Source organism: Grammomys surdaster, unplaced genomic scaffold, assembly GCF_004785775.1.
Source record: "Grammomys surdaster isolate TR1022 unplaced genomic scaffold, NIH_TR_1.0 130, whole genome shotgun sequence".
Lineage (NCBI taxonomy): Eukaryota > Metazoa > Chordata > Mammalia > Rodentia > Muridae > Grammomys > Grammomys surdaster.
In genome coordinates, this window is record NW_021604588.1 from 2,241,366 (window position 1) to 2,258,351 (window position 16,986).

Consider the following 16,986-nt stretch of genomic DNA (forward strand, 5'->3'; position numbering starts at 1 on the left):
GAGAGAGAGAGAGAGAGAGAGAGAGAGAGAGAGAGAGAGAGAGAGAGGAAGAAAGAACAAACCCAAACAACCAACCAAAACAAAACCTCCTTTCTCGGGGATGGGGATGGTTTGGCATAGGAGAGCATTTGTTGGTCTTGGAGCGGACCTGAGTTCAGTTATCAGAATTTACTCTGAATGTCTTCTTTTGACTTCTGCAAGCACTGCATTCAGAAGCACATAGTTCCACAGACAGGCGGCAGGCAGGCAGGAACGTGCATGCGTGCGTGTGCGCACACACATACACACATACACACATACACACACACACACACACTTTAAAATTTTTAAAGAGGTTATCTATTTTCCTAAGTTACTTCACTAACCATTTGCTATAGGTTAGGTATTTATCCTTCATAAACTCATGTGGGAATTCAGTTGCCACTGTGACAGTATTAAGAGCTGAGCTCTTAAGAAGAGACCAACTGGCCAGGTGGTGGTGGCGCACGCCTTTAATCCCAGCACTTGGGAGGCAGAGGCAGGTGAATTTCTGAGTTCGAGGCCAGCCTGGTCTCCAGAGTGAGTTCTAGGACAGCCAGGACTACACAGAGAAACCCTGTCTCAAAAAAACTAAAAAAAGAAAAAAAAAAAAAAAAAAGAAGTGACCAACTGATGAGGGCTTGGTGGAGCTTATGCTGCCCCTCTGCTCTTTGGTCTCCTGCCATGTGGTAACACAGTAAGAAAGCTCTTTCGGGATGCCAGTGTTTTGATCTGGAGCTTCTCAGCTCCTAGAGCTATGAGCCAATGAATCTCTGTTCTGTATCTGGTAAGATGACTTAACAGGTAACGGCAGTTGTACCATAAGGCTGGTGACTGGAGTTTGACCCTGGAGCCATGTAAAGGTGGACAGAGAGCCAAGTGACTCAGCCGTCCTCTGACTCCACTCATGCACTGTGTGCACAAGCCCACACCTCCACAATGCACACACACAGACGACACTAATAATAAAATAAACACATGTACGGGAAGCATCTCAGTCTATGACTTTGTTATAGCAGAATGAAACAGACTAAATGACGAACCAAAGAGAATTATTGCCTCAGAGAAGTCCATGCCTCTCGGTGGGTACAGCAGGGGTAACCAGGCAGATTGTGGATGTTCTAGGTCACTGGGCAGGCAGAAGTGTCTAACTTTGTGAGAAGTACCGTTTTATAGCTACTTAACGTTAAGGATGACTAATTGTGTACAAAGCACAGAAGAGATGGGCTACACAGATGGGCAGCAGTTTTCTTATTCTGAATAGCACTATGAATGCCCAGAGCACCAGAGCTCCTCCAGTGTAACAGAGCTGTCACTGGATTGACTCGGCACCAACTTCACTCTTCAGTATGTGCTTCTCCAAAATGGACAGAATTCCTTAAAGAATGCCTCCTCATAAGCCATCTCAGGGAGGAGCAGGGTAGTAGGAAGACGACCTCTCACACCTCTGGCTGCTGTAGGGTAGGTAAGCCAGGGATGCAGAAGGAGATCACAAAGTCCTGCCCAGCTGTACTCTTAGAAGACGCAAGCCCATGCATGTAGCCGCAGCCTCAGCTGCTGATGACTTCTCGGAGGGTCGAGGGGAGCCCCAGATGACTGGGGCTGACACTGACGTCTCCTGCCTACCACCTCCTGAGAGTGCTGAGGTCACAGCCCTCTGGTTACTTTCTGGACACAGGGACCAGTATGGCATCTGCCCACTCTGACTCACTCTGCAGGCCCATAAATGCCCTGCAGGCGGCCCAGCGTCCTTCCCGAGTCATACTCTCCTCTGCAGATCATGATACCAGTCACTGACTGCCTGTATCCCACCTGCTCTCAGTTTTCCTGGGGGCACAAGGCCCTGAAGTCAGTCCCAGCACTGGAAAACCAACCAACCAACCAACCAAACAAACAAACAAATGGGGGGTGGGGGAGGAGGAAAAGGAGGCATAGTCACAGGGGTCCTGTTTCCAGGCTAACCAGCCCTAGAATGTTCCCAGACCTGCTTTCTGCAGCCAAATGACATGAATTTTGCTGACTGTTGATGTGTGAACCTCAGAATCAGCCCAGGAGTAGGGGCCTAAAGCAGGAGCTCCTAGGGTTGGCTTTACTTCATTTTCTTGACTGACTTCTCAATTCTTTTATTCTCTAATATATTTAAATCAGTCACTAAATACTTAGAGAAAGGTATTTTTGGTTAGATAATTTCAAGCTAGAATATTCAACTTGAAACACCAAGGTAAACCTGATGTAGCAATGGAGAATACAGATTAACATTTAAAAAAATCATTAATTTTTTTTTTGACCACTATGTGGTCCCGGCTGTCCCAGAACGCACTCTGTAGACCAGGGTGGCTTCAACACCCTCAGACATCTGTCTGCTTTGGTCTCCTAGGTGCTGGGTTTGTTGAAACCCAGCTAAACTGTTTTTAGTGGGTGGTAGAGATAAGCCTAACAAACACGTATTACTATAGATACTACAAACTTACTGATGTAAAATTCACAATGAATTCCTGCATCTGGGTTTCCCCCAGCCCTGTATGGTTCACAGGGCTTCTGGGCTGCAGAAGCAGGAAATCCAACAGGGAGGTTTCCAGGTCCAGAGAACTGATGCCGGGTACTGAACTGAAAGAGGAAGTGCAGGCAGACGCACACTGTGCATAACTTACATGCAACACTGATAGAGAGGGGCAAGGATGCTTCTCTCATCCAGCGAGGGGTTCCCAAAGCTGAAAATGGAATGAAGACAAGAATTAGGTGCAAGTTCCTGTTCCCTTCTCCACATCAAAGCAAGCGCATAATCTATAAAAACCACCCATGAGCCTAGATCACTTCCTGCTCCAACTCTCAAACCATTTACATTAAAAATAAGCTAGGCATGACTAATCAGACACAGGGTCATTAACAGCCTGGACTAAAGTATCAAGCAGCAAACAAACTCCTTTTCCTGCCAAGATGCTGCAAGATGCTGGAGCATAACTGTGGGACCTCCACAGTTCTCAGTCCTAAGGGGGAAGGCACAAATCCTAAACCTGTAAAGCTTTCTAAAGGTCTGCAAAGAAATCTAGGTTCTGCTAGAGTCCCCGAGAGGTAGGTGGCTATTACTTCCAGAATCACTAAAACCATATTCCAGCAAGCCAGCCTGAAAACTACCCAGGGCTTTCAGAGGCCAGGACGACATAAAAATGGTATGGAAAAGACTGTTAGGAAAGGAATGGTCATTCTAGGAAACTGGCTACCTCCCACTCTTTCTGGAACTCTCCTTCATGACTGAAGACTCACTATGCCCCAGGGACAGTGCTGTGAAAGCAGCTGCCTAGTGTGAACAGCACTATTTGTGCTGCTCACAGATCTTGTGGCTACTCAATCTCCAACACAAGGCTGTAAGAAGTGAGGCTTGGGAGGTTAAGTCCAGGATAGTTTGATCCCAAGTCTTCCACCCCAGCCCCAGGCTCATCTGCTAAGGCACTAGAGGCCAGCCCAAAGCTCTACTGAGAGGTGAAGAAGCCTTCGGGAGGTAGAGGCCAGCAGAAAGAAGTTAGATCACTGGTGTGCACTATTGATGGGATTCTGGGACCTGGCCTCTCTACTTCCCAGATGCCGCGGGACCAGCCGCTTCTCCATGAATGCTTCTGCTTCATCACAGGCCCAAGAGCAATAAAGCCAGCGTGCTTCTGAAACCGTGATTGGAAATAAGCCTCTCGTTACTATGGGTGGATTTATGTCAGTATTTGTGTCTGAAAGCTCACTAGCACAGTGCCCTAGAGAATGCCCCTCTTTCACACAGACACTGACAAAGCCAGTCTTGCTGCTCTGTACCTTTTGGCATTATCAAGAAGAATAAGCATGCTAGCTCCTTCATCATCTTGAAAGCTTTCATAGTGATGGCGGTCAGCATTGCCAATCAAGTAATCAAAGACAGCCGTGTCAATGACGTCCAGGAGGCGTGGGCCTGAGTCATAGGGAGACGTTTTCTTCACAGCATCGCAGTAGCTCTCATCATATTCCCACCTGGAGGCAAGGAGCATGGTAAGGGTCACTGACTGCCAACCACACCTGAGTGTAGCTCCTAAGAGCAAGGGCCATGTGTTAACAGTTTGGGTCCCAGACTATGGTGTTATTAGGAGGTGGGGCCTTATAGAGGGAAGGTAAGCTGTTGAAACAACTGTAGAAGGTGGATATGGCTCTCTTGGCCTTTCCTCTTACTGTTTGCTTCCTAGCCACCAGGAGCAGAGCAACGTTCTTCCACAGCGTACGTGTGTTGCCCTGATACTGTCTTACCATAGATCCCAAAGCAACAGAGTAAACCAAGCTGGGCTGAAACTTCAGACACTGTGAGCCAAAGAACCTTTCTTCATTTAAAATATTAGGTATTTTGTTAGAGACAGAAAGCTATGGAGAAAGCTGGTATCAAGCACCACAGTGACCATCCCTGATAGTGAGGCTCAAGGGCCTGTAGGTCTGGTTTGCAAAATGAGAAGAGTTTAGAGAAGCAAGCTAAGGAAAGTAGAGTGTGCTGGAAGCACAGAGTGCTGGGAGGAGCTGGTGGGGACCGGTGGCTGGTAGGAATAGAGAGCAAAGCTGTGCTGATAGGTTGGGGATGGAGACAGGGGCTCCACTGGGCAACAGACGAGAGGCTAATCATGTTACATTCTGAAGAAAATCTGTCTATGTTTTGTACATATTCTGAGACTTTGTGGATTGGCTTTTATGGTAGAGGTAACTTAAGGCAGCAGTGTGGGGATTACTGACTTCTTTTAGCCATATTTACTGTGAGAAGTGGAAGCAAAAAGACCTAGAAAACTTGTAGTTGAACCAGGAAAGAAGCACACATAAAGCTCAAGTCAAGAGGGGTAAAGTTGCTGAAGAGATGAACACCATGAAAAAAGCCAAGTGCTTTACACTAGGATGGTAGGAAAGGTACCTTGTGGCATCTCAGGAACCTGCAAGATCCAGCCCATCCCAGGTTAAACTTCTATGTCCTACCATCAACACACTCAAGAGGCCACTGTAGTCCAAGAGGGCCTGGATAAGCCCCAGATGGTGCCAGACCTTGGCATCATGTGTGATGCAAATGAAGCAGCATTCGTGATACATACTGTGGAGCCACTCCCACTGAGATTGCAAAGGGGTCTTGGGAGGGAACAGGCAGGTTCCTCCAGCAGCCACCAGTGTGACATACAGAGCCGTGAGAGTGAAGCTAAAGCTGCAATGGACATTCCATAAGCCTGAGACACAGGGAATGTGGAATACTTGCCCACCGAGGAAAGCTATGGGCAGTGAGCAAAACTATCTCAAGACAGCAGCTTTGTGGCTTCACCCACAGGGACAGGGTTGCCTGAGCTTTTTGCAGCTCACATTACACCAATGTGAGCCCTTAATATGGACATGGAGCTAGAAGATATTTTTAAAAAAACTTATTTTTTGCCGGGTGGTGGTGGCGCACGCCTTTAGTCCCAGAACTTGGGAGGCAGAGGCAGGTGGATTTCTGAGTTTGAGGACAGCCTGGTCTACAGAGTGAGTTCCAGGACAGCCAGGGCTACACAGAGAAACCCTGTCTCGAAAAACCAAAAAAAAAAAAAAAACCAAAACCAAAACCAAAAAAACTTATTTTTATTTTATGTGCATTGGTGTTTTGCCTGTATGTATGTGTGAGGGTGTCAGATTCCCTGGAACTGAAGTTGCAGACAGTTGTGAGCTGCCACGTGGGCGCTGGGAATTGAATCTGGGACCTCTGGGAGAGCAGTCAGTGCTCTGAACTGCCGAGCTACCACTCCAGCCCCCTAGATTTGTTTTAATAAATTATTACTATTGTGTGTACACGTACACACAATATGTATGTAGGGAGTGTGTTAGTGGCATGGCACACATGTGGATGTCAGAAGACAAATCTGTAGAGCTGGTTCTCTCTCTCCTCCTTATAGTCAGTCTCCTTCTGGTGCCTGAGGCTTGTGTAGCAGGCACCTTTACCCAGTGTCTATCTCACTGGCCTGAGCTGGAGGATTTAATGTCTGTTCTTGGTTTTGTCCAATCCTGGCTTTCTCTATTCTTTGGAATGAGAGTGCTTCTCCAGTGCCATTGTATCTTGCAAGCATAAAACTTGGGTTTTGGGTTTTTTTTGTTTTTAAATTTGTGTAGGGCTCACAGCTTACTATTTGCCTTCTGTCTCAGAGACTTTAGATGTAGGCCTCTCAGCAATATTGGTACAGTTAAGATTTGGGAACTCCTAGAGGGGAACCGAACATATTAGGCAGAGATGAGCCTGTGAAGACTAGCAGCAAATGCTATCTATGGCTTATATTTAAAAAGCAACAAAAAATATGTATTTTACTTTTGTTTGTGTGTGTGTTATGCATGCCTGCATATGTGTGTGTGTGTGTGTGTGTTAGTGCACTACACGCATACAGTTGCTAGTGGAGGCCTGAAAAAGCTGCTGGATTCCTGAAGCTGAAGTTACAGGTAGTTGTACGCTCCGAATGTGAGAGCTAGAAATCAACTTCAGGTCCTTTGCAAGATCAGCAGGCGCTCTTGAACCCTGAGGTATCTCTCCAGACTCCTAGGGTTTATATTCTAAATGTCCACTAAAGGCCATGTACTAAAGCCCTGGTTTGGCCTGTGGACCTTTCAGTAGCTATTGGATCTTTAGGGTATGACAGAAGTGTAGTTACTGGGAAAGTGCCTGGAAGAGGATAAAGGGGATATTCCAGGGAGTCCCTGCCTAGCCAGTTTGCTCCTGGTCCTTTCTCTCTGCCTTTGCTTTCTGGCAGCAACACAATAAGCAGCCCCTGCCATCACAAGCTTCTGAAGTGATGTACTGTGCCACTAGAAGCCCAAAGTAATGTGGCCAAAATTAATCTCTCCCCCCCCCACCCTTTTTTTTTTTTTTTTTTGGTTTTTCAAGACAGGGTTTATCTGTAGCTGTCGTGGAACTCACTCTGCAAACCAGGCTGGCCTTGAACACAGAGATCTGCCTGCTTCTATCACCTGAGTGCTGGGATTAAAGGTGTGCACCACTGCTGCCCCAGCTTAATCTCTCCTCTGTTTAGTGATAGAAAGATGGCTGACAAACCAGCACTGCTGAAAACAGGGCCCTGCCTAGCAGGTCTGCCCCTATTCCACAAGTCTTTTTACTCATGGACAGATGGCTGGCTCAGTACAGCAAAGACTTAAATCATGGCTCACAGGAGCACTTACCTGGCCAGTTTGCCTTCTCGGTAAGTCCTGCCCCAAGGATGTCGGTGTTTCTGCAGAGGCCACACATCTGGAAGCCAAAGTGTGACGGATCCCTCCATCATGTCGCCATCAGCACACGCTGGCTCTGTTTCTCGGCAATAGTAGCACTTCCCATAGAAACAAGTATTGTTCCCTGCAGGGTAGACATGAGCCAGATATACTGAAGAAACAAAACTAAGAATCCAAATTCTCCCTCAAACAAGACTGAACAGCTAAATAAAAAGGCATCATGACAATCAGAACCCTGATGCTAGTCCATTTCACACATGTATTTTCCTATGTAGGTGATAAAAGCAAACAGTGTAAAAAAAAAAAAAAATCCCAAATGAATGGAAGGCTATCTATCTACTAGAAAGCAAATCTTCCTGTGTCTCCCTTTTCCCCAGCCTCTTTCCCAGAAGTCAACTATCATCACAGTCTTGCTCTCAACTCACAATTAAAAGCAATCTCTTCTTGTTCTTTATTAGAGCTGAAGTTTTAGCCAAAGTACCCAGAGGTGAGAGTGCAGACATATACTTAGCTTGGTCACATCGAGAGAGACAGTTAGTGAACAGACTGAGGGTAATGGACTAGTTTTCTCAATGATGGCAAAGGAAGTAAACACAGAAAGTAAGACGGTCAGAATAAAATCCTGCCATGAATTAGAATCAGAGATTCTAGTTTTAGTACACACGCAGATAAAAGACACAGATGTATTTGCTCATGTATCTGTTTATACACACATATATTTCCTACCCTGACATTCAAGAGAACCTAGAAACAATGAGATCCAGGACTTATTCAAACACCAGTTCCCCCCGTCCTTTCCCCTCTTTCTTTCGTGGTATAGGGCCTCATACATGCGAGGCAAGTACAGTAACACTGTGCTATATATCCAGACCTCTGTTTCCTTTTAAGGCTGGCTTTGACTTACAATCCTCCTGCCTCCATCTCCCAAATGGCTGGAATAGAAGATTATACCACAAAGTATAGCTTCATGTATCATTTTTTTTTTAAAGATTTATTTATTTATTTTATGTACAACATTGCTCTCTCCAGACACACCAGAAGAGGGCGTCAGATCCCATTACAGATGGTTGTGAGCCACCATGTGGTTGCCAGGAATTGAACTCAGGACTTCTGGAAGAGCAGTTGGTGCTCTTAACTGCTGAGCCATCTCTCCAGCCCCATGTATCATTTTCTAAAGACTATTTTAATGCTACATTAAAAAGAAAAAAGAGGGCTCCTTGGAGAAGCAGCTGCCTCCAGTGCTGAGTGAGGGAAGGTCCTAGTGAGTCTGGGCTTTAGTGACACTGCCAGCTGCAAGGCAGTGCTCTGAGACCAGCGAGACCATTCCAAAAGGCTCGAGGCTGCTCACTGGGTCCCCACTGGCATGTCGGGGGAGTCAGAACATCAACATAAAAAATAATAGTAAGAAATTGCAGAAATTTAAGTCAGCGAGCTTATCATGATATGAGGAAAGAAATGCATGTGAGAGGTGTTCTCATCTAAACAGAATGCCTACCAATGAGTCTATAAAGCAACGACAGATTATAAACTACCATTTCACAAGTATCATAATAGCTGACTCAAACACTAATGATCAATGTGCTAACCTGGGGATTACAGTTTGATAAGGAATGGAGTGTTTATAGGGTTCTGCCTGGGATGTGACGCCCAGTGGCAGAGCTTTTGCTTAGCATGCATGAGGCACTACAGTCAACCTCATACTGCATGGGATAGGGTAGGAGCATGGAAGTAATTAGATATTAATATAATCGTAAAGTACTTGCTTATAAAAGCCACCGCTAAAAATGCATGCTTGAGAGGCTGAGGCCTTTTACATTTTGATAGCTAGTCAGTAAGTGCCCTCTCAGCAAGGTAGTGCCCTCCCCCTTTGTTCAATGTATGAGTGCTCTGTTTGTGTATACATCTGCATGCCACAAAAGGGTATTAGATCCCTTTATAGACAGTATTGAACTACCATGTGGTTGCTGGGAATTGAACTCAGGACCTCTGTAAGAAGAGCCAGTGTTTTTAACTGCTGAGCCATCTCTCCAGCCCTGGTAGTGCACACCTTTAATCCCAGCACTTGGGGTAAACAGAGGATCTTCTGTGAGTTCAAAGCCAGCTTGGTCTACATGGGGAATATCAAGACAGCCAGGGTTATATAAAGAGGCCCTATCTCAAGACAAAAAAACAAAAAACAAAATCAAAATCAAAAAACAACTAGCCAAACACACAAACACACACACACAGCTCCCTCTTTGCTCCTATCTTAGGATCATTTTCACAGTTCTTTACGCTTCCCTATGACCTTTAAAAGAGCCTAGTCTGTGTTCACTCTAAAATGTTAGTATTTCTACTATAATTGCTTAATTTGTAATTTTTTATTTTTGTAATCATAAGCATTTACATATGTTACTTTCAATTGGTCGAAATTATTTTAAGGTTGCTGTCCAGTGATGGCACACACCTTTAAACCTAGCACTTGGGAGTCAGACACATGTGTATCTATTAAGTTGGAGGCCAGCCTGGTCTACAGCCCCAGTTCCACATTAGCCAGGGCTACACAGAAATATCCTATCTCAAAAACAAAACAATACAACAACAAGAAAAAGAAGAAAAGAGAAAGAAAGAGAGAGGGGGGGGAGGAAGGAAGGAAGGAAGGTAGGAAAAAAGAAAAGAAAGGAAGGAAGGAGGCAGGAAAGAAAGGAAAGAAAGAAGGAAGAAAAGAAGGAAAGAAGGAAAGAAGGAAGGAAGAGGTACCTTACCAGCTTTGTGTTTGTGGGTGTGCTGTAGTTGATTAGCTGAGTAGTACAGACTGTACTCAAATTTCTGGAGTTAAAATACAAATGGGGGAGTTGGGCTGGAGATAGAACCCAGAGACTTGTGCATACAGCAACTGCTCTGCCACTGTATAATGTCCCAGCCCCTAAGACATAAGCTGTATAAGTCAGGGACTGCGTGGTGCTGAACGTGTCATTACAGCTCTCCACGTACGCGCATCCCTCCAGTGAGATGGTGGAAAGGAGACAAGTCTGCGTCTAACACGCTCAGAGATCAATCAACAGCATGGTTACTCTTTTTTTTTTTTTTTTTGAGACAGGGTTTCTCTGTGTAGCCCTGACTGTCCTGGAACTCATTCTGTAGACCAGGCTGGCCTCGAACTCAGAAATCCGCCTGTCTCTGCCTCCACCTCCCTAGTGCTGGGATTAAAGGCGTGCACCACCACTGCCCGGCTTGCGGTTACTCTTAATAATATGACTCAATGTGCTTTTCCTGAGTCTCTGACCACTTCATGGACACACTCAACTCCGGAAACAGCTTATCTGATCACTCAGGTTCTCCTTTCTCTCCTTGGGTGAACTGAACTATCAAATCTAAGCTTCCATCTAGACTTTTCTCCTCTAGTTATTGACTAGTTTATACAAACGTGTAGCGAGAGTTTTGGTTTCTTTAAACCAAAAAAACAGAACCCAGTTCTGTTATGTGAATATGTTTTTGTTTTAATCCCAGGTGTGGCATAAGAGATTGCTTCACAACAAGTGATTATGATTTGCCTCATGCTCTAGCAGGGACATATCTTTGCCAGCTGTGGATAGTCTAATTCTGGGGACCCTGGAGAGGGAATAAATGCCAGAGCCCCAAGAGAGAAAGTGTGTGTGTGGAGGGGGGGGGGCACTCCAAGAAGAATGCTGCTGCTCCTGGCTGCTGCTGCTCCTGGCTGCTGTTGTGAGGTCTGTCAAGTGTTTGTGAGCAGAGACTAAAAGTTGGAGATACAAAGATTGGGCCTGCCCCAAGAAACACAACACCCCTAATCAGCAAGTAGTCTAAAGAGGTCTACGCCCCCTTTCCTCTCTACTCTTCTTTCTCTCCTACCTAGTGTTGATAGGTTGGAAGGGATTAGGGTGGAACAAAAATTGGAAAGGAGGTAGAGCTGTAAGAACCCAATAAAGTAGCATAAAAAAATATGCCAACACAAACTCACAGATGACCCTGAAACAAAATATCCAAAACAGATGTATTATCTTTCTGTACCACTTCACGTCTTTCCTGAACACCCCTCAGTTAACTGCGTCTGTATTCACTTGGCTATCCAATCTAGAAACTTGGAGTCCTTCTTAAGTTTTTCTTTCAGCGTACTGTCCTCCTAGCCTCACGGCTTATGCTCCAGTTAGGAATCTCTATCTATCTGTCTTTCTATCTCCATCCTCATCTTAGCTCTGTCTCTCAAAAATCACTTCACCAGCTTGTAAGGGCTGTTATCTTCTGATTCTCCCATCATCATTCCCCCTCCAGAGTCACAATTAGCTTTCTAAATTCAAATCTGATAAAGTCATGGTCAGATTCCCTCAGCAGCTCCCAATGTCCAAGGAGAAGGCTGATCTCTCCAGTGACTCTGTCCTGACTACTTCCTCTCATTGGCTAAACCCACAGGCACCCTCTACTTGACCACACACTCTCCTGCGTCTCTGATCTGCTCATCTTCTCTCCTCAGCCTAGATCAATGTTAACTACTCAGGGAAGGGTGGGGTGAACTGGACGGGAACAAAGTTACAACCTTATTTACACTAAGCCTCTATCTGAAATTTAGTGTTTCAACCAATTATGACAACAGGAACCATAACCTAAAATTTCCTGTCTCTGTGTCTCTAAAAGAAATCAGAGTTTTCCATATTGTGTTATCATTTTGTATATTTTTTTGAGACAGGTATTGCTTTACCTCATTTTTAAGGATGAATCTATTCATTCTAGTAAGAAGCAAATTGAAGCCAGGCAGTGGTGGCACACGCCTTTAATCCCAGCACTTGGGAGGCAGAGGCAGGCGGATTTCTGAGTTCGAGGCCACCCTGGTCTACAGAGTGAGTTCCAGGACAGCCAGGGCTACACAGAGAAACCCTGTCTCGAAAAACCAAAAAAAAAAAAAGCAAATTGAAGTTCATTTTTCAATGTCTGTTTCTCATTTATGCCATGAAGTAGAGCACTGAAAAAGTCACCAAAAGGAGGCAAAGTCGAGAGAGCATAGCACCTCTAAATTCTTCCTGTTCTATCATGCCTACAAGAGCAAGACTGGGGAGATCCTTGCACTCGGGAGGATAATGGGAACCAAGGCCGGGGCATCTTAAATTACCAACTAACTCTTGAAGACAGAGCAGTGACCCAAATACAATTCTACAGTAGAACAATCATCTTATGATCTAAAGACTCAGAAGTGTTTGGGCTTCGATTCTTATTATTTATTTATTTTTAGGTGGTGGGAGCACACATATGGCGATTGGAAGTTGATACTGAGTGCCTTCCTCACTGAACCTGGAGCATAATACCAATTCCACTGGATGGAACAGTGATCTCCAAGAATCTGCCCATCTCCAATTCCTCAGCACTAGAAATACAAGTGCCACTTCCATATCTGTTTTTCACATGGGTATGGGGATTCAAACTCAGGTCCTCGTGCTTATATAGCAAGCACTTTATTGACTAAGCTACGTCTTTAGCCCCTGGGCTTCCTCACTTCTCAGAAGAGAGTTCTCAAAGGAATGCATGTATTAAAAATATCCAGGACAATGATATGCAGACAGGAATCGATTTAGGCCAAATCCTGCATTTGAAGCTTAGCCAGAAGATCAAACAGAAATAAAGTTACTGCATTTGCTATTGGTAAATTACTTCACTTCTTACTTCAAGAAGTATATATTAGGGTGAAATTCTCATTTTCCATTCTCACCATTAGACCTAATTTCCACACTTAACATGAAACCAGGGTGCCTATTTGCTTTTATGCTCCCTTGAGTTCTTTAGGTATGAAAGAGATGCAACTAACCTGCTCAATGATGCCCCACTTATTTACCTTACTGACCAGGACCCTATTCAGATACCCTCCAAAAATCTCTTACCTACAGTCAGGAAGGTGCTCAGCAGCTGCTCCGTGGCAACAGGCTTAATTTCTGATCGCAGATTAACATATCTGCCAACGACCAAGGGAGCTCGGCGGAAACCCAGAATCCTAGTTTCGAAGGTTGAAGAGAGAAGAGAGAAATCTTTGGGGATGTATTTTAAGTCTCAAAAACCATGATCAATCCTGTTAAAGATATTAAGGTTTCAGAGGTAGGTAGGTGACTAAATCTTGGTTTTCAGAGGTACATAAAATTCATTATGTCAAGATGTACATTATTCAACAGTTCAGCAAAAAAAGGAGTGGGCAAGTCAAGCGATGTGTAAAACACTGTTAAGCCTAGGGAAGGGGAACACGGGCATATCACAGTACCCTCTACTAGAAAATTTTCATAATCAAAACTAGAAATAAGTGTTAATAATAAAGCATTAGAAACTCGGATGGATTAAAAGCTTTCATAAACTAGGGAAACTGACCAAAACAACACACCCACACAGCAATTTAAATAAAGGCATATTTGAAGGTCTTTCTAATAGTAAGCACTAGAAAATTATATATATAATTTTATTTTATTTTTTTTGAGGCAGAGTCTTACTATGCTGGCTTACTTGGCTGGCCTAGAACTGGTAAGTAGACCATGTGGCCTCAGACTCAGAGACCCTTTGCCTCCTAAGGGCTGGTATTAAAGTTGTACACCACCACAACTATTACTGTCTTTTAGAATGACATTTTCTGATAAAAATTACACATTCCCTAAAGAAAGTTTAGAGGGGCAGAACTTTAAAACTAATAACGAAGAAACTAAGGTCATCCTTAATTCTCAAGTCTAGCAACTGATTTTTGGGCATCAGCATTTTTTCTCACATTTGTAAAAACACAAGGGCATATATAAATATATACACACACTTGGCTTATCACCTTTTTTTTTTTTTTTTTTTTTTAGCTTTTTTAGACAAGGTTTCTTTATGTAGCCTTGGCTATACTAACTCTCTGTAGACCAGGCTGGCCTTGAACTCGCAGAGATCCACCTGCCTTTGCCTCCTGATTGCTGGGATTAAAGGCGTATGTCACCACTGCCACAGCATCTTCTTTCTTTCTAAACAGGATCTCACCCTGTAGCCCAGTTTACCTGTGAACTCATGGCAATTCTCTTGCCTCAGACTCTCAAGGGCTGGGATTACAGGCATAAGCCACCACACTTGGCTTAACAGTAAACATATCTACATGGAGAATAGTTTACTAAACTAATGCCATGGATAACTGTATTTTTGCCAATAATTGGGGGAGATATAAAATTAAATAGTGACATATGGCTTACATACATTAGACTGATGAAATGTACTATGCTGGGTACACTGATCCAGAAGTGAGGAATAAGGCTCTCTTCATTATCTGCTGGTGTCCAACAAATAGAAAGTAGGGAGTTTGAAGGGAAGACAGCAGACAGACAAGGCTAATTCTAACGTTTGACTGTGTGAGGCAGTTGGCTTTCTGCAGCTTTGCCTGTAGTTCCTTTAGAAGGCTCCAGACATCCACAGTATAAACTCACTTAACTCCATCCCTAGCTAGACTATTAAGTTACCGTCAAGTTTTCTCTACTACAAAATGCTAGTAAGATATGTGTGTATCTATAAACTTTGCTGTGAACAGTAAGATTTCTGGTACAAAAAGATGCTTTAAGCACAATGCTTTAAGCAACATATAAATTAAATATATTCCTGACAATAAGACATTATCTTTAAAAAAAGTTCTGTCATTTCAGCAGGTGAAAACAGCAGTTTCATGGGATTTTTAAACATTTCTAGTGACAAGAAACCTGTCCAGTATTCATTAGCACCTCTAATAATTGCTGTTATTCTCCTAAACTATTTACAGTACTTATTTATCCATTTTAGTCAGGCTGAGACAGTAGCCTAGGCTAGCCTCAAACTCCAGCTTCTTCTTCCTTATCTAAGATCAAGGATTATAAGTGTGCACACATGCCCAGCTCCACTTGTGTTAGTTTGTTCCTTCCTTCTTTCTCTTTTAGATTTTTTGAGACAGTTTCTGTGTAACAGCTTTTCTTTCTTTTTTTAGAAAAGCATTTATTTTATGTGTATGAATGTTTTACCTGCATGTATATATGTATGTAAACAATCTGCTGTCTGTTGGATTCTCTGAAACTGGGGTGGCAGGTGGTTGTATGAGTGCTGGAAATCGAACCTAGGTCCTTAGGAAGAGCAGTAAGTGCTCTTACTCATTAAGCTACCTCTCCAGCCCCAGTCCTGTCTATGGTCTTGACTCATATTCTACTTCAGTGTGTGTGTAAAAATGAGAAACGCTTCCTAATTCAGAAAAAGACAAAAGTTTACCTTTTCTGATTTCTTAATACATGTTCTAAACAAGTTCTCTTTCTCTTGCTGTTTTCACTGCTAGAGGTCACCTATAAGCAAATGCTCTACCCGAGTCACCTCCCTCTCTAGCCCACAACCATGTCTTTTTGTCACGATGGCAGACTGAGTGCCTGTGAGGAGGAACTTGGAAGCACAGTTTGGCTAGGAAGTACCTGTGAGAACAGCATCAGTGTTTCTAGCAGGCCTGCACCTCCAGCTTTCAGAGACTCACTCTGTAGCCACAGCAGCCTTGAGTGCCCAATCCCTGGCCCTTGTCTCCTTCACACTAAGATCACAAGTGTGCTACCACAGCCAACTACCGGTTATGTATTACACTTCATGGTGATTTTTTGTTGTTTCTTTTTTTGAAGTTGTATATACATTGTATAAAATCCAGTCTTAATTCCATGCTATATATTTTATGTGATGGGAATAAATCAGTATTACTTACAACAGAAACAAAGCAACAGTGCTATGAGGTCCAATTAATGACCAATTCAATACAGAGATTTGAATTCAAACTTCTGTTTTCATTCTGATATTTTATGTTCAATTAATACCTTCAACCATGACAATATAAGGCATGCCAAGAATGATGTGACATAATAGGAAGTAAAAGTCTGGGGTTAAAAATAGTCCTGTTGGGGCTGGAGAGATGCTCTGGTCAGGAGCACCTGCTGCTCTTGTAGAGGACCTAGATTTGGTCCCCAGCACCTCCACAGCAGCTTACATCTGTAACCCCAGTTCCAGGACTCCAATGCCCTCCTCTGGCCTCTGTGGGTACTAGACACACTTGTGATGCAGACATCCATGTAAACAAAATCTGAAGAATAAACGTGTCTTTAAAACTCTCCTGTGTTTTTTAGGCAGCACCCAGATACTGGGTGAGTACAGAACTCCAACGGCACTAACTCATCAGCTATAAACAGGGGCATGCACGTGTTACTGCATTACTCACTTCTGCAGGAAGGTCACAGACTCTCTGAAAGGAAGGGGACAAGGAAACACGAGATCACACACCTGTCCAAATGGAAGGCTGCCACCTCTGCATTGTGCCTGTCATAGCCAGCATATGGCTCCCCTTCTACCACATAGTCTCTGCTGTACCTGCAAAGGGAATGGGAAGCAGACACAGATGTGAATTACATCAGTGTTGGAAGGACAGCACAAGAGGTAGAATCCACCTGTCAGTGAGTCCAGTCTGTTCCACACCCCTTTTCTGTCAATCCTGAGAACTGATGAGCTGAGATGAAAACTATCTAAAATACTGTTTCTACTTCAGGAATCATCTTTGAATAAAACACACATGACATTAGGTTTACTTCTCAAAAGTCTTTCAGTGTAGTTTAAATACAACCACAAGGTGAGTTTCTGGAAAGAAAGAACCATCTTTGTATCTCTAGCATAGTATTCCACCCAGAGTCATGCTGCTTAAGAAATGTCTTTAAAACATTTATTAATGTTGTAAGGCTTATAGGAGAAGTTTAAATTTCTTGGGGAAGCTCC

The 16,986-nt window shown here is 43.7% G+C and overlaps 1 protein-coding gene across 5 annotated transcripts in view; it reads right to left on the minus strand.

The window, feature by feature from the left end:
* Fam20b (FAM20B glycosaminoglycan xylosylkinase) overlaps positions 1 to 16,986 on the minus strand; it is a 36,318-nt gene that overhangs the window by 4,616 nt on the left and 14,716 nt on the right. For all 5 annotated transcript variants that reach the window (XM_028758311.1, XM_028758293.1, XM_028758304.1 and 2 more), the window contains 5 exons: positions 16,501 to 16,587; positions 13,110 to 13,219; positions 7,195 to 7,366; positions 3,820 to 4,011; positions 2,670 to 2,729 (listed from right to left, as the gene is read on the minus strand). In XM_028758311.1, coding sequence (XP_028614144.1) covers positions 2,670 to 2,729; positions 3,820 to 4,011; positions 7,195 to 7,366; positions 13,110 to 13,219; positions 16,501 to 16,587 — 621 coding nt within the window. The remainder of the gene's footprint in view (positions 1 to 2,669; positions 2,730 to 3,819; positions 4,012 to 7,194; positions 7,367 to 13,109; positions 13,220 to 16,500; positions 16,588 to 16,986) is intronic.